General features: G+C 48.7%; 1 protein-coding gene across 2 annotated transcripts in view; it reads right to left on the bottom strand.

Moving 5' to 3' along the window:
• The window catches only part of EFCAB8 (EF-hand calcium binding domain 8), a 69,742-nt gene that overhangs the window by 21,334 nt on the left and 26,213 nt on the right, over nt 1-22,195 (bottom strand). For both annotated transcript variants that reach the window (XM_082225830.1, XM_082225831.1), the window contains exons 7-15: nt 18,827-18,932; nt 18,289-18,373; nt 16,568-16,680; nt 14,842-14,915; nt 13,163-13,293; nt 9,795-9,862; nt 7,720-7,868; nt 1,509-1,646; nt 610-705 (exon numbers count right to left, since the gene is read on the bottom strand). In XM_082225830.1, coding sequence (XP_082081956.1) covers nt 610-705; nt 1,509-1,646; nt 7,720-7,868; nt 9,795-9,862; nt 13,163-13,293; nt 14,842-14,915; nt 16,568-16,680; nt 18,289-18,373; nt 18,827-18,932 — 960 coding nt within the window. The remainder of the gene's footprint in view (nt 1-609; nt 706-1,508; nt 1,647-7,719; nt 7,869-9,794; nt 9,863-13,162; nt 13,294-14,841; nt 14,916-16,567; nt 16,681-18,288; nt 18,374-18,826; nt 18,933-22,195) is intronic.

Raw genomic sequence — 22,195 nt, 5'->3', positions numbered from 1 at the left:
GTTCCCTGTTACCTCGCTTCTCGCAGTGAGGGAACGGCCAGAAAGCCCTCGGAGCTGGACCTCAGTGTCCGGGCAGAACAATGGGGGTGGAGACACTCCTTCAGATATACAGGACCGAGGCCTTAAAGGTCAGCACCAACACTTTGAATTGTGCTCGGAAACGTCCTGGGAGCCAATGTGGGTCTTTCAATACCAGTGTTATATGGTCTCAGTGGCCGCCCCCAGTCACCAGTCTAGCTGCCGCGTTCTGGATTAGTTGTAGTTTCCGGGTCACCTTCAAAGGTAGCCCCACAGAGAGCGCATTGCAGTAGTCCAAGCGAGAGATAATACAGTGGTACCTTGGGTTACCTACACTTCAGGTTACACACGCTTCAGGTTACAGACTCCGCTAACCCAGAAATAGTACCTTGGGTTAAGAACTTTGCTTCAGGTAGAGAACACTTTGGACATACCCCTTTATTGTCCCTCTCCTTTCTGCCACCATTCCTGCTGAGAACGAACCAACCTGCCTTACAGCAGCTCACATCATTGGTCCACCTAGATGGTCCACACTTTTTCCTCCCAGGTAAACTTCCCCAGGTGCTTCCCTCTTCCCAGCCAGGTGCTCACCTGCTTAAAGTTCTTGTTGTAGAGTGCACAGCACACCGGCTGGTCCTGGGTCTTGGCATCCAAGTCGACATACTCCACGCCGTAGAAAAAGCCAAGCTGCAGCAAAACGACACAGGAGATTTCCCCAGAGGAGCCAAGCATGGGCAGAGGCACCTCGGAGCAGCTCTCCGGCAGGAGAAATTGCCTAGAGGTGACCGTTCGCCATTTGATGCCAACAAGCCCCACCCACCACGCAAAAACTGTGCCCTGCAAGCAACAGACAGGCGGCCGAAACCCCAAAATTCTTTCTTCTTTCAATGAAAGAATGGCAAATTAAAATTTGTGAATATATATACATCTGGCAAGACTCACAGCTTCATAAGGGGATAATTGTACCAAAAATTATTAAAAGAATGGGGATGTGCTAAAGAGTATATGAAAAAAACATTGTTCTGGAGTAAGTATATCGATATGTAATGAATGATGGTTTGCAGGGTTAAAGAAAGAAAAAAATGGTGCAAAAAGTATAAAGATAGAAGTAATCTACATTAGACACAACAATTTAGAAAGAGTAAAAATTTCGAGGTCTTAGAACAAAGGAAGGAAGTCAATATGTGTATATGTACGTAATGATTAGAATGATGATACGGTTTTATTTGTTGATGTGTGTTTTAGTTTTGGGTTTTTTTCTTGTGGTTTTTTTTTCTTGTTTGTACTGCTCTATTTTGGATTCAATGTTTGTAATTTTTGTTGTAATTTTGCATTGAAAATTTAAAAAAATTAAAAAAGAAACCCCAAAATTCAAAATTATGCTAATAACTCAGTTTGCAAACTATGAGGTAGCAGCAGCAGCAGCAAGTCGAGCGAGGAGCCATTTCTCGCCTTCTGATCCCATGGTCCTTCACCGGCCCCCTCCTCACCGTGTAAGTGGCACAAATGATGTAATTGCAGGGCCGGTGGTAGTAGGTGGCCGAGATGGGGTAGTTGCCCAGGGGGACGTTCCTGCCGTGGATCGACTGCAGGCAGAAGTGATCCAGCAGATCCCAGACGCGGATGTTCTGAGAGAGAGAGAGGAGAGGGGAAGGCAGAGGGCCTGAAAGGGCTGGAGCAGGGAGTCAATATAAACTCTTCATATCATACAGAACATTGAACCATATGAAATACGTACTCTCTGCAGAACCAAATAAACAGAAACCTTCTAAATCTCTGAAAGTCACAAAATATGCATAGAATGTTTTCAAGAGAATTCATCAAGAGTTCTCACAGCAGCTGTTGGAACAGTCGAACTCTGCTCCAGGGCGGGTTGAATTAACCTCCAGTTAAAAGCTCTAGGCCTCCAGCCCCACCCTTCCTTTTTTTAAAAAATAGTATTTTTTATTGATTTTCCATTAAACATACATACATACATACATACATACATACATACATACATTGTACAAATAAATCTCATATTTATCTAAGCCCTGCCGAGCTTCGGACTTCCCTCCATTCCTTCGGTAAGTATCATATAGTTTCTAACACTGCGCATTTGGTATATTTTGCTTTGTCTATCATACGCTGTTAGAGTTATTCTAACCCTGCCAGTGTCCTTAATGTTTTACAATTGTCTCTTATATACATCAAGTATTTACTCCAGCTTTCTTGAAACTTCTGTTCATCCTGGTCTCTTAGTTTTCCTGATATTCTAGCCAGCTCTGCATAATTCATCATTTTGACCTGCCATTCCTTAATGCAGTGTTTCCCAACCACTGTTCCGCGGCACACTAGTGTGCCGCGAGATGTTGCCTGGTGTGCCGTGGGAAAAATTAAAAAATTCGAAAGATTTTTTTTTTAGTCAAATTTTCGATTGGGGCGCCGTCACTAGATGACCCCTGGGGTTCCCTCCCTCCCTCCCGCTCTGCGCCTCCCTCCTCCTCCGGGGAGGCCCTTCCTGGCTCTCGGCCAAGGCTTGGCGGCTGCCACTCACTCGCTCGCTCGCCCACCCGTCCCTCCATCCCTGCACCTGGCCTCTCCCCCTTCGTCCCCGGCGCGGGGGCTGCCGGGATCTGTAGTCCCCTCGCCCTTGGGCTCCGCGAACTACGTTTCCCAGCGTGGCCTGGCGGGCCGGGTGTTTTGTTTGAAGCGCTCTTCTCCCGGCCATGGAATGAGCGCAGCGGCGGCGGCCGGGCGGGCAGGGGCTCTTCCGCGCAGACCCCGCACAGCCTGCCTGCACCCCCGCGGAGATCGGGCGGCAGGATGGAGCCCGGGGATCCCCGTGGAGGCGGAGCGGCGGAGGCGGAGGCTGCCCCCCAGGTAGGGCTGCGTCGGGGGTTTTTTATTTTTGCAATGCTGCATCCGTGCCGGAGGGGACGCATCGGACCGCGGGGAGACCCCTTGGCGGGCGTGCAAGGCAATGCATGCGTGCAGGCATTGCATGGAGTGCAGTGCAATGCAATGGCAACGCGGCGCCCTGCATGCATGCATGCAACTTCCACCGGCGCTCCGGACTTGGCAGGTGAGGGGGGTCCCCAGTGGGCGGCAGAGAGAGCCGGGAGGGCGAAGGGGAGCCGGGGGGAGCAGCGCTGCTCCCCGAGCCGAGCCCGGGGGGAAACTTTGGCGTCGTTGCGCCGGGTGTTGGAAGTGGAGGCTGGCGGGGGCCCCTCACCTGCAAAACCTGGTCGCCTCTCATATATTTCGTGCATTGCATTCATCGCCCGCTTTCTCCTCCAAGGAGCTCCCGGGGGCGCGCGTGGTTCTCCCCGTGTTATCCTCGCAACAACAGCCCTGCGAGGTGGGTCAGGCGAGTGGTTGATTGTTTTGGCGTGACCCTCGCTAATTGATTTACGATCCACAATTAGCTTTAGCTCTTTATTGCCGTCCGGCACGCTTCTCTCAGCTGCGCCACTTAGCTCCGTCATCCAGTCACGCCCAGCAGAGTTACACAGCGGGTAAAAGCTATCACGTCCTTCGACAAACACACAGAGTACAGGTTTGTCTATTTACAGTTGTTTATTCCAACAAATCTCCGGAAAAACCAGGACTACTTGCAGCCATGACAAAGCTGCTTCCTTTCCCCTCACAGCACAGAGAGAGAACTGAAAACTCCTCCCAAACTCCTCCCAGCTTCGAAAGCTGACGTCAGAATGTTGTGGCATCATGGGAACAACTTAACCTGTTAAGTTCCAAACTCGACACCCCCTCTTGCCGCAAATTCTGGCAAGACCTTTTTGAGTTCAACACCTTTCCCTTTGCCTTGTGCCTCTTTCCGGCATCGTTCCCCGGCACCTGTTGAACCCCTTCAACATTCCCAGAATCACACTGTGCGAATTTTGCCCACGCACTTGTGGCCTGGTACCTTTCAGGTGGAATGCCCTTTGTTGTGCGACTAGACCTTCTGGGGACAAACTCAGATGTTACCTCTGACTCACCGCCACCAGAAGATGTGTCCTCAGCATCACGGGATTCCCCCTCTGACTTAAAGCGTTTTCGAATCCTCTCCATTACACTCACAGGAGAACTGGGCTCACTTTTGGGTGTTCCCTTAACATCTTGTGGAGAAACTACCAATACCTCCTCCTGTTCCTGACTTTGGTCAGTGACCTGATCGTCATCATCAGATTCTGAATCCTGATCTTGGACCTGGTCCTCATCACTGGGATCAGCCTCTGCCTCCCTTTCCTCCTCAGAATCAGATAGACATTCTGAGAGCACATCACGCATGACAGCAGATTTTGACCTTTTATCCTGCTCATAGAACTCAGCGTGTTTACTGATCAGCAACTTACTCTGATCACCTGATGGAAGTGCAAACCTCCATGCACGTGCTTCTGGCTCATACCCGCAGAAGATCATTTTCCGGAACTTGGATCCATCTGGCCCCTGCAAAGCAGTAGGTACTGGCACAGATGCACCTGACCCAAACATACGCAAAAAATGAATCTGGGGTTTCCTGCCATGCAACAATCTAAACGGTGTGTCACCTACCATGGAATTGTAGGTACGATTCCAGGTGAAGCTCACATACTTGATTGCCTCCAGCCAAAACCTTGGAGGTAACCCAGAATCTTTCAGCAACACCTGTGCAGTTTTAACCAGAGCCTGACACCTGAGCTCTGACACCCCCCTCTGATTGGGTGAAGTCACTGTGTGACGTATCCCTTTCTTGTGAAAGAATCTCTGCAAAGCAGTACCTGTAAACTGAGCTCCTCTGTCACTGGTGACTGCTTGCACTCTGGTGGAAAACCTTTGTTCCACCTCCTCAATCCAACCTTTGATCAGCTGTGCTGCATCATCCTTGGATTTGAGACCGTGTGTCCAGGTGTTCTGCGTAAAATTATCCTGCAACGTCAGCAGAAACCTTGCACCTCCCAGACTTGGTTCCCTTACAGGACCCCACAAATCTGTGTGGACCAGTTCAAAAGGTCTTGTGGTTACCCTCTCCACTTTTGGATAACTGAAACCTTTTACCTTTGCCAGATTGCAAGTTTCACATTTCACAGCACATCCACATTCTGAAATTTGACAACCTTTGGAAACCTCGGGCAGCACCTGTAGTTCTTCTAGAGAACCATGAGCTGTCCGTGCATGCCACGCATGGGCACATGACACATGATTGTTGACTTCAGCACGTAGAGCCTGTGCTTTCCCAACCTTCCCCTGTCCCTCCAGAGGTGATTTAAGAATAAATAGATCATTCTGCCCCTTTTTAACCTTGGCAAGCATCCTCCCTCCTTTGGAGATTGTGCAGACAGCACCTTCGAAACAAACCTTGAACCCCTTTTTTAACAAATAAGGCACAGATAAAAGACAGTGGTGCATCCCAGGAACGGTACAACACTCCAACGTCTCCTGTAAAACAGAAAAATGCACATTTACAGCATTAGTCACATTCTTTTTCTGCCCATTTGCAAAGAGAACAGTTTTCCCAGCCGGGATTGCCTTGCAAGTCCACCTCTTGACAGCAGGAGTCTCTGGAATCAAGTTGCAGTTTGCTGCAGAGTCAATTACAAAACAAAGCTCTGAGCCTGTCCCACAGCTGTCTTCAGACAAAGCCAGACTAGCCGTGATCTGATACGTCTCCTCACGTTGTTTTCCACGTCCTTCTCTTGCATTCCCACGCTGGCCTCCTCTTCCAGACTGGTTCCCATGGAAACCCGACTGATTCCCATGGAAGGTGTCCTTGAAGCCTTCCTGTGCAGCTGCCCTCGCTTTCTGTGGGCAGTCTCTTTTGAAATGACTGTTGGATCCACACACGTAGCACCGACGAGTGGAAAAAGCCTGAACAAAGCTGTCATCTGGCCTGGCCCCCCCCTTTTTTTCCGGTGGAGCTGCCTGCGCCAGACTTGCTCTCCCTGAGGCGTCTCTCCTGTTCGTCAGCCAAGCGTCCTGTGACGTACGACAAAGTCAGATCCTGCGGACTCATAGCCTCCAAAGTTAGACATAAATTGTCATAACTTTTGTCCAGAGAGCTTAGCAAAATATAAACCTTCAGCTCATCTGTAAAGTTCACCTGCAACAGCCGCAGCTCATTAAACACAGAGAGCATCTCTGTAACATGCTGTCTTATGTCCCCACCTGGACGCAGCTTCATCTCAAACAAACGCCTGGTGGTGTGGATTTTAGCACCAGCCGTGGTCCTGTGGTGCACTCTTTCAAGAGCAGCATAAGCCTCTTGCGCAGTGTCCAACCCCTCCACATGGGGCAACTGTGATCCCTCCAAACTGAGCACTATAGCTCCCAGGGCTTTCTGATTTTTCCTCTGCGAAGCATGCGCATTTGCAATGTCTGCAGCCGAAGCTCCGGCGGCTGGTAGAGTCAGTGGAGGCCCTAAAACCGCCTCCCAAAGACCCTTGGCTACCAGCCAGGCCTTCAGCTTTCGACTCCATTCCGCCCAATTCTGGCCGTTTAACTTTTCGAAAGGCACGGAGAATGAATCATGGCCGTCCGCCATCTTCTTCCGTTCTCCTAAAGGGGCCCCAAGCTCACTCACCAGCTTATTCGGCACCTGTCCGTGGAGAAACGATCCCTTGCTGCTCTCAGCTCTCAGCTCCGCAGCAACACAGGCAAATCTCTGCGTTTTTCAGCTAGCCGCTTGCCTCCGCCTCCTGCCGTGCTTCTCTGCTCGAGACCGCAGACTTCAAAGCTCTCGGCAGATCTCCAGTGATAGCTTTACGATCGGTGATTAAGCACCCATAACCTGTGAAATTTATTTATTGTTTTGGCGTGACCCTCGCTAATTGATTTACGATCCACAATTAGCTTTAGCTCTTTATTGCCGTCCGGCACGCTTCCCTCAGCTGCGCCACTTAGCTCCGTCGTCCAGTCACGCCCAGCAGAGTTACACAGCGGGTAAAAGCTATCACGTCCTTCGACAAACACACAGAGTACAGGTTTGTCTATTTACAGTTGTTTATTCCAACAAATCTCCGGAAAAACCAGGACTACTTGCAGCCATGACAAAGCTGCTTCCTTTCCCCTCACAGCACAGAGAGAGAACTGAAAACTCCTCCCAAACTCCTCCCAGCTTCGAAAGCTGACGTCAGAATGTTGTGGCATCATGGGAACAACTTAACCTGTTAAGTTCCAAACTCGACACTCCCCGTGTTATCCTCGCAACAACAGCCCTGCGAGGTGGGTCAGGCGAGTGGCCCAAGGGAGCACCCAGGGATTGTCCTGGCCAGGTGGGGTGATTTGAACCCTGCTCTCTGCCCGGTCTTCGTCCTCATTTAGCCCCCACATGTGCATGACTGTGCATGACTGAGGTTTTCCCCCCTCGTCTTGGCTATGGTGTGAGTCTGTGCTGTTAATTAATGGGGTTCTGCCTTCGGAGAAGATGAGCCAGCCCTCAAGGAGGTGATTGTGTAATTTGCTAGCAATTCATGTCCCTCCCGGCGTGACGCTGCGCGCTGACGTCACGGGGCTGTAATGGTGGTGTGCCTCGAGATTTTTTTCATGAAACAAGTGTGCCTTTGCCCAAAAAAGGTTGGGAAACACTGCCTTAATGGTAGGTATTACATCTGTTTTCCAGTTCTGGGCCACCATAGTTCTTGCCACCGTCGTGGCATATAGCCCCACCCTTCCACTTCCTGGGGACGGACGGACAGGGACCCCCCACATTTCCAAGCAGGTGCAAGGGGCATTCCAAACTCCTACTTTGTCTTTGGAGACGCTGACAATGGTGTTCCTCTGCCCGTTGATCATGATGTGGGTGACAGCCGTGGAGTGGCCCTTCATCTGCGTGATGGGGCTGCTGGTTACATAGGGATTCCAGATGCGGACAAGGGGCTCGTACCCTCCCGTCACTGGCAAAAGAGAAAATGCATTTCAGGAGCTCCGGCGGAATCGCTCCGCTTTTGCCATATCCTGTATACCAGAAGGAGCATCTCCACCCCCATCATCCAGCCCAGACACTGTGGTCCAGCGCTGAGGGCCTTCTGGCAGTTCCCTCACTGCAAGAAGCCAAGTTACAGGGAACCAGGCAGAGGGCCTTCTCAGTGGTGGCACCCACCCTGTGGAACACCCTCCCACCAGATGTCAAAGAGAAGAACAACTACCAGACTTTTAGAAGACATCTGAAGGCAACCCTGTTTAGGGAAGTTTTTAATGTTTAATAGGTTATTGTGTTTTGATATCCTGTTGGAGGCCGCCCAGAGTGGTTGGGAAGACCCAGCCAGATGGGCAGGGTATAAGTAATAAATTATTATTATCAGTACTTTTTTTCTTTAAAAAAATGTTAAGGGGTACTCTCATTTTCCTACTCATATTGAAATACTGCCCCTCAATGAGGCCAAACTTAGGTTCACAAAATGTTTAGGGGTATGCGCACCCCCAGAATAAAAGCACTGATTATTATTATGTTGTTGTTGTTGTTGTTGTTGTTTTATGTTCTAACTGCAGCACTGAGGGAACATATTTTATAATGCAATGATGTTAGCAGCTAATCATGCCATTGCATTAGAAAATACATCCCATCAGTGGCACCGTTAGCGGGACCTGCAGCCACTTTTAAGGGAGCCCAGTCAGATGGGCGGGGTATAAATATATTGTTATTGTTATTGTTATTGTTATTGTTATTATCATTTGCGGGGTGCACTGACTGATCGATCTGCGGAACCGTCTGCATCGCTTTCTTGGGGCAGCCATCGCAAAGCATAAGCTGATGGCAAAAGTGCAGAAGGATTGCAGCAGACACATCAGAACAACACAGGTCCCTCATCCCTTATTTAGAGCCTTCAAATTTAAAACAAACACCTTGGATTAGGAACAGAAAGGAGCCAGGAGCCAGTTCAGTTGTTTCAAGGGCAGTGTTTTGCCTCTGCTCTGGAGAGATTACAACTAATCCAGAATGCGGCAGCTAGACTGGTGACTGGGGGCGGCCGCTGAGACCACATAACACCGGTCTTGAAAGACCTACATTGGCTCCCAGTACGTCTCCGAGCACAATTCAAAGTGCTGGTGTTGACCTTTAAAGCCCTAAACGGCCTCGGCCCAGTATACCTGAAGGAGCGTCTCCACCCCCATCATTCTACCCGGACACTGAGGTCCAGCGCTGAGGGCCTTCTGGCAGTTCCCTCATTGCGAGAAGCAAAGCTACAGGGAACCAGGCAGAGGGCCTTCTCGGTGGTGGCGCCTGCCCTGTGGAACGCCCTCCCATCAGATGTCAAAGCGATAAATAACTACCTGACATTTAGAAGACATCTTAAGGCAGCCCTGTTCAGGGAAGTTTTTAATCTGTGATATTTTACTGTATTTTTGGTTTCTATGGAAGCCGCCCAGAGTGGCTGGGGAAACCCAGCCAGATGGCAGGGTACAAATAATAAATTATTATTATTATTATTATTATTATTATTATTATTATTATTATCTGCTCTCCATCATCCCAGACCTCCAGAGGGATGCTGAGACATTTGGAGAATAAATTTGCGGTTTTATATTTTGATTTTGTTCTGTGAACCACCCTGAGAGCACATAGGGCGGTGTATATAAATTCAATAAATAAAATAAAATAATAAACTAACTGGGTCACACCCTTCCTCCCGGTTAACCACCAGAGCAGCAAGGCCATTTCGGTGCCTCGACTGGGTTAGAAACAAGACTCGACCGGATGCAGGTAAATCGTTGCCAACTGAGAATACCTGGAGGTGCCGTTCTCTCAGGCACCTGGTCCCCAAAGAGGATACCGGCTCCAGAAGGAGGCGGTTTTAAGGAGCCGTTTCTAGAGAACGTACCGAGGATGTTCATTTCCGAGGAATAGTCAAAGCAAAGGATGCCTTTCTTCAGAACGATCACCGCTGATCTGGGACAAATGGAAGAGGGGAGGTGTCGATTAAGTACGCCCGTCTCTCTTCTTTTTCTTTCAAAAATAAATGGCTGGCTGGCTTTCTGAAGAAACGGGCCAGAAAGACATTTGCCCAAAGCATGGTGGGCTGCAGGACGTTTTGCTAGAGACACCCGACCATGGTCCAGGAAGGAGCAGAGGCGCAGAGCTCGACCTGGATCTCTGCAGCAAGTCTGCAGATTGCAAAGTGCACCACCGCGCATCTGACCAAGTAGGTTCTTGCCTAAGAAACCTCAAGGCAACGTGAGGCCTGTTCTGTGTTTAGAAACCAAGGGGCCAAACCCTTTCCCTTTCCTGTCTGAAAACCCACTCTTTACTGCTGAATTGGAGCAAACGTCAATCTGAGGAAAATCTGGCTGAAGTTTTCTCTGATTCAGCGGTAGAGATGAGTTTTTCCAAGGGGGAAAATGCAGGGCGAGTGGGAGTCTGGATGAGCTCTAACCCTGCTATCTTTTAAATCAGTGTTTCTCCACCTGTGGGTCCCCAGATGATGTTGGACTACAACTCCCATCATTCCTAGCCAGCATGACAACATCTGGGGACCCACAAGTGGAGAACCACTGCTTTAAATGCTTTCATTTCACACTATTCTACTATGAACTGAAAACAGAGATGTTGGATGCACCCTTGTTAACTATGAAAATCCTTTTCATAAAAAACATTAAAAAAACAAAAACAAATTATTGCTCCTAAAGTGAACAATGAAGTGCAACACCACCATCTGCTGCCCAGTTCTTGGAACTGCAACCTTGAACTTTTGGTGATCATAATTCCTGGCACTTCCAGGCTGCGGAGGATATCATATGCATAATCTCGTTGCAATCCTTGGAACAACCCTGTAAAGCAGAAGGCCACTGACATTATCCCCCCTTATTTCAAGCCAGGGAGGCGGCTGAGACGGAGCTCGCCTAAGACCGCTGAGTGTGTGGGAAAGATTAAATTCAAACCAGGGAATTTAAGATTCAGAGCTGGATTAAAGGTAAAGGGACCCCTGACCATTAGGTCCAGTCATGGCTGGCTCTGGGGTGCGGCGCTCATCTCGCTTTACTGGCCGAGGGAGCCGGCATACAGCTTCCGGGTCATGTGGCCAGCAGGACTAAGCCACTTCTGGCGAACCAGAGCAGAAGAAGAAGAAGAAGAGTTTGGATTTGATATCCCGCCTTTCACTCCCCTTCAGGAGTCTCAAAGCGGCTAACATTCTCCTTTCCCTTCCTCCCCCACAACAAACACTCTGTGAGGTGAGTGGGGCTGAGAGACTTCACAGAAGTGTGACTGGCCCAAGGTCACCCAGCAGCTGCATGTGGAGGAGCGGAGACACGAACCCGGTTTCCCAGATTACGTGACTACTGCTCTTAACCACTACACCACACTGGCTCCCAGTGCACGAAAACGCTGTTTACCTTCCCGCCGGAGTGGTACCTATTTATCTACTTGCACTTTGAGGTGCTTTCGAACTGCTAGCTTGGCAGTAGCAGGGACCGAGCAACGGGCACTCAGCCCATTGCGGGGATTCGAACCGCCGACCTTCTGATCGGCAAGTCCTGTGGTTTAACCCACAGCGCCACCACCACCAAACTCCCCAACCAAGTTTGTCCAAGGGAATCATTTGCCCTGCTTTGCCCATGTAAACCAGAAACAGGGCCGCCCAGGAGGCAAGGTGAGGAGGATGCCTCAGGCGGCAGGCTCTGGAGAGACAGCGGATCCCAAGGTTGATCTCTCTTCCCTGCTTGTTCCCAAGGTAGATCTTCAATCGCTCCTTCTCCTCATTTTGTGCCCTGACAAGAAAGGTAATGCCTTCTTGCGGAACAGGCACCCGTGTCCTGATTTTGCAGAGAAGGGGAGAGGAGAGGGCAGCTCTTCCCACAGGTCCTTTGGGGGCGGGAGGCCAGCTCATGCGTCCTCCCCATAGGAGATGCAAGCATTTCTCAGAGAGAGAATACCAGCACCTTGTCGATTTCACTTCCCCGGCTGAAATCAGAGTGGAGGAGAACCTGGCTATACCTGCAAATCCTGGGAGGTTCTGTCCTCCCCAAAGTAACGTTAAAAAAAAAGACCTCCAGATTTAAAGATTTAACCTTTAAAGCCCTATGCAGCCTAGGACCCTCGTACCTACGGGACCGCCTCTCCTGGTATGTCCCACAGAGGACCCTACGGTCTTCAAACAAAAACATCTTGGAGGTCCTGGGCCACAGGGAGGTTAGGCTGGCCTCAACCAGGGCCAGGGCTTTTTTGGCCGTGGCCCTGATCTGGTGGGACGCTCTGTCCCAAGAGACTAGGGCCCTGCGGGACTTGACATCTTTCCGCAGGGCCTGCAAGACAGAGCTGTTCCACCAGGACTTTGGCCAAGGCACAGCCTGACCCCCTCTCTCCTTCTGTAAACCCCACAGAACTCTAGCCCAATGGTTGCCATTAATTTGATTTTGAATTGATTTTAAAATGAATGGATTTTAGAATGCTGTGTTACTTTGATTGTTGTTAGCCACTCTGAGCCCAGCTTCGGCTGGGGAGGGCGGGATATAAATATAATTATTATTATATTTATTATTATTATTATTATTATTATTATTATTATTATTATTATTATTATTATTAATTTATTTCCCAGGGGCCTTTCTGGGACCCAGGTTTCCCATTTGAAAGGTCCCTTGGAAAATCTTGTGCATTTACAGCCTCAGCCACATATTCCTGATGGACAGTACGTTTCCGAGCACAATTCAAAGTGCTGGTGTTGACCTTTAAAGCCCTAAATGGCCTCGGCCCAGTATACCTGAAGGAGCGTCTCCACCCCCATCGTTCTGCCCAGACGCTGAGGTCCAGCTCCGAGGGCCTTCTGGCGGTTCCCTCATTGCGAGAAGCAAAGCTACAGGGAACCAGGCAGAGGGCCTTCTCGGTAGTGGCCCCCGCCCTGTGGAACACCCTCCCATCAGATGTCAAAGAGATAAACAACTACCTGACATTCAGAAGACATCTGAAGGCAGCCCTGTTCAGGGAAGTTTTTAATGTATGATATTTTAGTGTTTTTTGGTTTCTATGGAAGCCGCCCAGAGTGGCTGGGGAAACCCAGCCAGATGGGCGGGGTACAAATAATAAATTATTATTATTATTATTATTATTATTATTATTATTATTATTCCCATATTTTATGGCTCTCTGAAGTTTCTGACCCTTTCCCTACCCACCTTCCGGTGGAAACAGTAATGGCGTTTCAATCCCACCTTGGGTTCATTTCCAGAGCAGAGAGAAAAAGACCTCTCTTACTGGGTTTTACCAATGTTATGCAGCGGGAGAGAGGTGAGGGCCATGGCGGTCTTCTCGGCTGGCGTGCAGGAGGCGACCAGGTTGAGCTGCGGGATGTACTTGATCTGTTGGCACCAGTCTCCGTGCAAAGCCTGGATTGGAGGGAGAGGAAGAGGAGGAGGAGGAGGAGGAGGAGGAGGAGGAGGAGGAGGAGGAGGAGGAGGAGGAGGAAGACGACAACTAAACTTTGCACAAAAGAAAGGCCAGAGAGCTGTTAACTAAAAGGAGCGCTCTATCTGCCCGCATGCCCATCTTTTGGAAATCCCAAAGGAGATGTGTACACGTTAACCTGCTTAAAATGCATGCTTGGTCCTTCTTTGTCTCAATTCAGTTCAAAGCTGGTTTGGAGGCAAATGCAACAAAATGCAGTATTCCAAAAGAAAAGACATGCATTGTGGCTAACATTGTGCCTGAGCCTCTTCCCAAACCAGAGAACTGGATGCATATTATCGGTAATTGAAGTGTGTACACAGCCCTTTAGATTCCTCCCTTGACCAGAAACCTCTCACTTTCTAAATTAACAAGAAGGAGAAAGGTTGCTGTTTTCATGGTAATGGAAATACCGTATTTTTCGCTCTATAAGACGCACCTAGAGGGGGAGAACAAGGGGAAAAAATATTCTCTCTCTCTCTGCGCAGCACCCCTTCAGCGAAGCGGCAGGAGAAACGGAGCCCCTTCAGGGCTATCCCTGAACGGGCAGCTATCCCTGAAGCCAAGAGAGCAAGAGGGGTCGGTGCACACCGCCCCCTCTTGCTCTCCTGCATTCGCTCCATAAGACGCACACAAATTTCCCCTTCCTTTTTAGGAGGGGAAAAGTGCGTCTTATAGAGCAAAAAATACGGTAAATGCGTCTTCGTCTCCCATTTACCTTCCTGCTTTTCTCCAATGTCATGCCTGGTCATATAGGTTTTGCAGGGTTTTGAAGCAATTCCAGAAGATGCAAAACCCGTATGCCAGAGGCAAGAGTCTGTGCAGAGCATGAGCAAAGATCCCCATTTCAAACTCCCTGGAAGACAGCTAATGTCTGTCTCCAGCCTTAATCATCTGTTGTCTCGGCGAATTTGTAAAAGGTGTATTCGTTTTGGCTTGAACCGCACAGACATAATAATCAAGATCTTTGAAAACTGGGAGTGGGAGCCTGAACGAGAGACAGAGAGGAGAACTAAGCAAAACACACTTCCTCAGGACCTTTCCATGATTTGGCAATTCAGATTATAATGGCAAGGCTAGGAGCAGGTACCTGGAATAGCCAAAGGCCCGCAGGTTGGATGAATACCGGTTCCAACCACCACTTGCCCATCAGTGAAAAACTTAATGGAATTTAAGCCGCCTCTGAGGTACAGCAGATGCCAACATCGTACCTGTTCTCCCAAGATTTTACGGGGAAGTTGAATTAGCAAAGAGAACTGCAAAATTTAGTTGCAAGTCTGCCGCCTTATTCTATTTAATTGTGATCTTTTAATTCGGGGTTTTATCACACACTCTTTTTTATTTATTTTGATCGTTTCCACTGCGGTCCTTAAAAATATATATTAAAGGTTAGGATAGAAACACGTTTAATAAATCAATATTAAAAGCAGGGAGCGCCTGGCAGAAATCACCCTAACTCTGGAGCAGGCAGATTCATGAGAAAAACTCACAGGGACATGGAAATTCCTGTATTGTTCAGCCTTGTTTTTCAGGAGGATGTGGACGGGGACTCTAGACATGCCACCTGTGAGGACAAGACCCAGGGAAAAACATTGTGCGCCAGCAGAGCCAAAATATAATGCATTGACTCTACTCCCTTGTTTGTGACTGTTAATCCACAACAGATTAGTAGTAATAATAATAATGTATTACTCCCCCCCCCACCTGACTGGGTTGCCACAGCCACTCTGAGTACCCTCCAAGAGAATATAAAAGAACACACGATACATCCGAAATTAAACGTTTCCCAATACAGAGCTGCCTTCGGATGACCACAAAAGGTTGAATAATGGGTTACCTCTCTGACATCTGACTGGAGGGCTGAGAATTGGCTAAAAGCACAAGTTGGAGTTCATAGTTCGCACATTCCACTAAGCCATGGTCTGTTTCACAAACTATGAGCTGCCCCACAGGCGACTGAGGAAACATTGGCTTGTTTCTCCAGAGTTTGCTTTGTTTTCCAGCTGCTAAACTACCTTTGTAGTTTAGTTTAGTGAATGTCTGGGGTGGGGTATCTGTGTGGCGTAGGAAGGGGGGTGCGGTAGGGGTGGCTGGCCCCGGGTGTCACCCTGATGGGGGTGACAAACTGGAAAAAATAAGTAGAGTGGACGCTCGGGTTGTGAACGTGATCCACGCGGGAGGCATGCACAGGGTTCCCATATGACGTTGGGCCATAGACCTGTAGCTTAGTAAACCATGGGACAGCATTACATGTAAACAAAACGAATCTCTCTCTGAAGGTCTGATCTGGAGTAATGGATCTGCAACCTTAACAAAGTCTTACTTGGCGTTCATTTGCTACCACTGAAGCACAGCTTATGAATGAGCCAACAGTGTGACGCGGCAGCTAAAAAAGCCAATGCAATTCTGGGCTGCATCAATAGGAGTATAGCCTCTAGATCAAGGGAAGTAATAGTGCCACTGTATTCTGCTCTGGTCAGACCTCACCTGGAGTACTGTGTCCAGTTCTGGGCACCACAGTTCAAGAAGGACACTGACAAACTGGAACGTGTCCAGAGGAGGGCAACCAAAATGGTCAAAGGCCTGGAAACAATGCCTTATGAGGAACGGCTAAGGGAGCGGGGCATGTTTAGCCTGGAGAAGAGGAGGTTAAGGGGTGATATGATAGCCATGTTCAAATATATAAAAGGATGTCACATAGAGGAGGGAGAAAGGTTGTTTTCTGCTGCTCCAGAGAAGCGGACACGGAGCAATGGATCCAAACTACAAGAAAGAAGATTCCACCTAAACATTAGGAAGAACTTCCTGACAGTAAGAGCTGTTGGACAGTGGAATTTGCTGCCAAGGAGTGTGGTGGAGTCTCCTACTTTGGAGGTCCTTAAGCAGAGGCTTGACAACCATATGTCAGGAGTGCTCTGATGGTGTTTCCTGCTTGGCAGGGGGTTGGACTCGATGGCCCTTGTGGTCTCTTCCAACTCTATGATTCTATGAATAAAGCAAATATTGCAAAGGCATCCCTACCGCTCAATCTCTCATCTGAAAGGAAAGCTCTGTCAGTGCTCAGCAAAAGGGGGAGCACCAAAGATCAAACATCGCAATAAGGGTCGACTTGCACCCCTTTTGTGGGGGCTCAGGGACCAGCAGCTCCCCCTCTGCTTGGCCAGTGTTGTGAGCGTGTGTGTGTCCCCCACACCAGCCTGGACCAACTTGGCTCACCTATGTAGCTGCGGACATTGAAAAGCCCGTTCATCACGACATCCGATGAGGTGAAGATCAGGACGTTCCCTTTCACGTCCCCAACAGAGAAGATTGCTTTGCGGCCATCGGTCCTAGTTCAGGTAGGAAAAGAAAAGGGATGAAGGCCAAAACCTGCAGGTGCAGCACAGGTGCGGAACAGGTGAGAGCTTGGCCTACCTGGGAAGCAGGTCAGCCTTGGACAGAAGCTCTGCCTGCTTCTTTGCTCCAGGTAGCAGAGCAGAGCACTGGAATTGGGATCCAAAATGGGCATCGCTCCAGATTTCCTCTGGCCACAAGGCAGGAGCATAAAGTACGGGGGGGGGGGAGTTGTTTTGTTTGTTGTTGTTGTTATTAAAAAATAGTCCAGTAGCACCTTAGAGACCAACTACGTTTGTTCTTGGTATGAGCTTTCGTGTGCATGTACGCTTCTTCAGATACACTGAAACAGAAGTCACCAGGCCCTTATATATAGTGGGAGGGTGGGGTTTTTCTCAGGAGGGTAGTAGGAGATGGGTAATTGACTCAATGGGTATGGTAAACCTGTGGGCGACTGTTAACGACTGCAAGTAGTCCTACAGAAAAAAGGAAGGGATAGTATGCAGATAGCCCCACCCTCCCACTATATACCGTATTTTTTGCACTATAACACTCACTTTTTTCCTCCTAGAAAGTAAGGGGAAATGTCTGTGCATGTTATGGAGGAAATGCCTACGGGTGGCATGCCTACAGATTTTCCTCCTCTAAAAACTACGTGCGTGTTATGGTTGGGTGCGTGTTATAGAGCGAAAAATACGGTATACTGGTGTGGTGACTTCTGTTTCAGTATCTGAAGACGTGTGCATGCACACGAAAGCTTATACACAAAACAAACTTAGTTGGTCTCTAAGGTGCTACTGGACTTTATTATTATTATTTCGACTGCGTCAGACCAACACGGCCACCTACCTGAATCTAGAATCATGTTACGCATTTTTGCATTTCTATACTGTAAACTGACCTATGATCCTCGGGTAAAGGGTGGTATATACATCTTAAAGAATCTTAAAGAGGAATATCAGCATGCTATTGAATCAACCAAATCCACTGATAAGCAGAGGGAAGGGACAAGCCTTGTTCTTCTGTATTGACATGCGCAATAAACTCAAACCAGACTTCTGCAAATCTATCCTTTTTTGCATTGTCCCCTGGAGACGCGTTGTTTGCTGCTCAACTTTTCTGATACTGTAAAGCAAGTTGCCAAATTGTGAAATGCCAAAATGAAATACTGGCTCCATTTAGATGTCTCCTGACATGGGCCATTGCAACTCTAGTGGCCGCCCCCTCCCCCCCCCCAAAAAAAAGCAAGAAGGAGGAACAATTAGCTCTTCATTATGTATATTAAGATCAGCTTCCTCAAAAATAGGTAACAGTGTGAGCTGGGGAGAAGGGATAAGACAAAAATTTGAAAATTGTATTGATTTCTTTAAAAAAAACACAGAACCAAAGGTTTGTGCTTTTCCCCATTCCCACCGTAAATGAATAGGGGATCCAGCAACTGGGCAGCCCCCGTAATTCTAATTGCCAAGTGTGGTTGTGTCAATGGTTAGCGTGGGCCGGGTCTGGAAACAGAGTGTTGGCTGTGGCTGGTCCAGCCTGCATCTGGGGAGATGCTGAGAGGGGGGTGAGAGGGGAAACGCCCCCAGGGTCTTCTCTTGACGTACCAGTAGTCCATAGCCGTGGCACACCCTTCCAAGTCGACGAGAGTGAAGATCCGGTCGCATTTATTGCCACCAATGTCAAAGAACTCTGGGTGGAAAGAGGGAAAGCGGAACACTTTATTCGAGGGCTGTGCATGCATCCCTCCGTTTCCCAGCCTGCAGATCTGAACTGACTCTACTGAAAGGCATTGCGCTTTGAAGACATAATGGAAGCTGAATCAGAGTTTGACCTCCAGAGTCTCTATTCGCAAACTCTAAGCACCACTGGATGCGCCAGTCAAACATCTTCTCCCTTTCCCCGTAACACAGCTTCCCCTGTGAATCTGGTGGGAAGTTGACTCAGAAGTCCAGAACACTAAAACTAAGTTCCCCTGGGCACAGTTTGGAACCAACCTGTGAAACTCACGGTTGCATGGTGCGTATTTTGAGGGAAACGGTTGCAAGCTCAGCATACAGAGGCACACATCTTGATTTGGGGAAGCAGGGATTGCAAGGCAATTGGGCGGCGGAGGGGAACTTGCCCTTTGCGTTCTGCACTTACCAATATCCTGGTCTGTCGTTGCAACTGCCAGTAAGTTGATATTGGTGAGGCACACCATGTCAATCACCCAGAGTTTCAAACTGTGACGTCTTTTGCTCTGGTCCAGCTGCATAGAGAGAGGGGGGGGGGGTTCACAGAGCAAAGAAAGCGATGGGGGAGACAGAAGGAAGGAAGGTTTGCTGTTTGCACATCACGTATTTCATGTCTGGAGCCTCATACTGCTGGCAGGCTCCGAGACAGGAGGAGGAAGATGAAGAAGAACCGGGGGGGGGCGTATGATGGGGGGGTGGACCTGGCTCAGAGGGGCAAGGAAACGAGGAAGCAACCTTCCTGTGGAGCAGAGAACCTCAGCTTCTCGGCTTTCGTTGAAAGATTCAGGACACAGAAATGAAAGTCCTTTCCTCCTTTTTCTTTTTCAAAGATTTTATTGATTTACAAAAGTGTGTGCAATGTCTCTCTCTCTCTCTCTCTCTCTTCCCAAGTAACATTTTTTACAGATCAGTCTCATTTGTTGAGACATTAGGAAGAAAAGGGGAAAGAGGTGGAGGGGGAAAATGTGAGTGGGGATGGGGTCGGGTGGCGATGTTTCTATTTTACTTAATATATGTGGGGTTTTATGTCAGCGTTGCTTGTGCAGGTTCTCTGCTGTTCACTTGTGTTCCTTTGGTGGTGAGAGAGGTTGGGGTTGGCCTAGGGTGTGGTTGTTCATTTGTGGTTGGCTGTGGTGGTCTTTGTTTTCGTGTGTGAGTGGGGTGGGTGGGTGTTTTGGATCAGGTTAGCCATATTGATCAGTATGCTGTTGGTGGATTTTTGTCACTGACCTGTTGGGCTGTGTATGTGATAAAGGGGAGCCATACCGGGGTAAAGGCGTCTTCTTCTATTTGTCCCCGTGGCAGTTTCAGTTTATTGGTTAATTTTTCTATTAGGGCTGTTTCCCATACTATTTGGTACCATTGGTCCATGCTTACTCCTGACAGGTCTCTCCAGTGTCTGGCTATGATGCTTCTGGCTGCTGAAAGTAGGTGGGTTATGAGTTCTTTGAGGTGTAAGTGGGCATTATTGTCATGAAAGTCCTTCTTCAAGCAGTGCAGCGTTAATCTAGGGAACTCCCTCCCGCAGAAGGCAGCAATGGTCTCTCTCCAACTTGGACAGCTTAAAGAGAGGATTAGACTACCGTAATTTTCGCTCCAAAACACGCACTTTTTTGCTCCTAGAAAGTAAGGGGAAATGCTTGTGCGTGTTACGGAGCGAATGCACGGATCGGAGCCATGGCTGCCGTCAGTCAGGCAAATCGGGAGCCATTTACACGCGCTACGAGGCTCTCGCTTTGCTTGCTTTAAAGCGACCTGGAGCCGGGGAGGAGGGAGGGAAGGAGAGCCATGGCAGCAAAGCGGACACGGAGGAGGGACAGACGCTAACAAAGGTATGCGCGCTCTCTACACAGAGCAAGGAGGCTGCAGAGGGACAGCAGGAAAGATAAAATTTAAGCAACCAGCAGCAAAATAAAACCAACCTCTAGCTCTGAGCCACGCAGTGGAAACCAGGAAGTAAAAAAAAAAAGGCTGGGGATGAGGGAGAGGGGAGAACTTCGCAAATCCCCCGCGTCTCAGCTGATCCGCTGGGATGGAGCAGCTTGTTTTCAGGCAGGATAGATTTGAGCATTGTCTGGGTCCTAGTGCCCCTATCTCTTTTTTGTGCTCCATTCTATTGCTGCTGGTGGCTGCTTATCACTCAGGCTGCAAGGAGGAGCGCTTTTACACAGCTAATGGCGAATCCCCTGCAATCCAAGTCCTCCTCACTTGCTCAAATCTATTCTGCCTCAAAACAAGGAGCGGAAGGAAAAGGCTGCAAACTGTTAAATGGAAAAAAAAAACCAGGCACAGGGCAAATACCTTAAGTATACCTTTAAAGCAACAGTGCTCTTTCCCTCCCTCCTCCCCGCTCAGCTCCCCGAAAAGCTCCTTCTCCACCCACCCCACGCATGCTCCTTGTCCCTTGAGTGCTTTTCCTTCCCTCCCCACTTAAAAGGTGGTTACAAAGCACGGATCCACATGGATCCTCAGGATTTTTGCACTGGGTCACCCCAAATTCACCATCAGATCACATGTCTGTGGCCACAGCATGAACCACAAAAATCATACATCCACTGTTTCATTTAGAATATTTTTTTCTTGTTTTCCTCCTCTAAAAACTACGTGCGTGTTATGGTTGGGAGCGTGTTATAGAGCGGAAAATACGGTAATTCATGGAGAAGAGGACTATTGGTGGCTACTAGCTGGGATGGTTCTGCTCTGCCCCCACAGAGGCTTCTGAATACCAGTTTACCAGAAACCACAGGAGGAGGAGAGAGTTGCTCTTCTGCTCGGATCCTGCTGTGCTGGTTTCCCCCTTGCATTTAGGGAGAGGCTAGGTTTGCATATTTAAAGTATATTAGAGAGCCAGTGTGGTGTAGTGGCTAAGAGCGGTAGTCACGTAATCTGGGGAACTGGGTTCGCGTCTCCGCTCCTCTACCTGCAGCTGCTGGGTGACCTTGGGCCAGTCACACTTCTGTGAAGTCTCTCAGCCCCACTCACCTCACAGAGTGTTTGTTGTGGGGGAGGAAGGGAAAGGAGAATGTTAGCCGCTTTGAGACTCCTGAAGGGGAGTGAAAGGCGGGATATCAAACCCAAACTCTTCTTCTTCTTCTTCTATTAAAGCACTTCTATTGCCTTATCACAGCAAATCTGCCTTTTGAGGGCTGCTTTTGTGTTTGCTTTTAAATAATAATAATAATAATAATAATAATAATTTATTTATATCCCACCCATCTGGCTGGGCTTCCCCAGCCACTCTGGGTGGCTTCCAACAAAATATTAAAATACCGTAATGCATCAAACATTAGAAGCTTCCCTAAACAGGGCTGCCTTCGGATGTCTTCTAAAAGTCTGGTAGTTGTTCTCTTTGACATCTGGTGGGAGGGCATTCCACAGGGCGGGTGCCACTACCGAGAAGGCCCTCTGCCTGGTTCCCTGTAACTTGGCTTCTCTCAATGAGGGAACCTCCAGAAGGCCCTCGGCACTGGACCTCAGTGTCCGGGCAGAACGATGGGGGTGGAGACGCTCCTTCAGGTATACTGGACCGAGGCCGTTTAGGGCTTTAAAGGTCAACACCAACACTTTGAATTGTGCTCGGAAGTGTAGTGGGAGCCAGTGTAGGTCTTTCAAGACCAGTGTTTGGAAGATAAAGGATAAATGTTTTGGTGAGTGCAGGATGACTAATGCAAAGAAGCCTTAAACGCCCCTCATGCAAATCAGGATGGGTGATCATTGTCATGCAACCTTCACACATTCAGATCAGAACAAATGTTCAGTAAAGACCAGATGCAAGCTA

The sequence above is a fragment of the Podarcis vaucheri genome, assembly GCF_965113315.1.
Source record: "Podarcis vaucheri genome assembly, chromosome: 6".
Lineage (NCBI taxonomy): Eukaryota > Metazoa > Chordata > Lepidosauria > Squamata > Lacertidae > Podarcis > Podarcis vaucheri.
The sequence above is the reverse complement of the archived record's forward strand: the minus strand, read 5'-3'. Positions and strand labels throughout refer to the sequence as shown.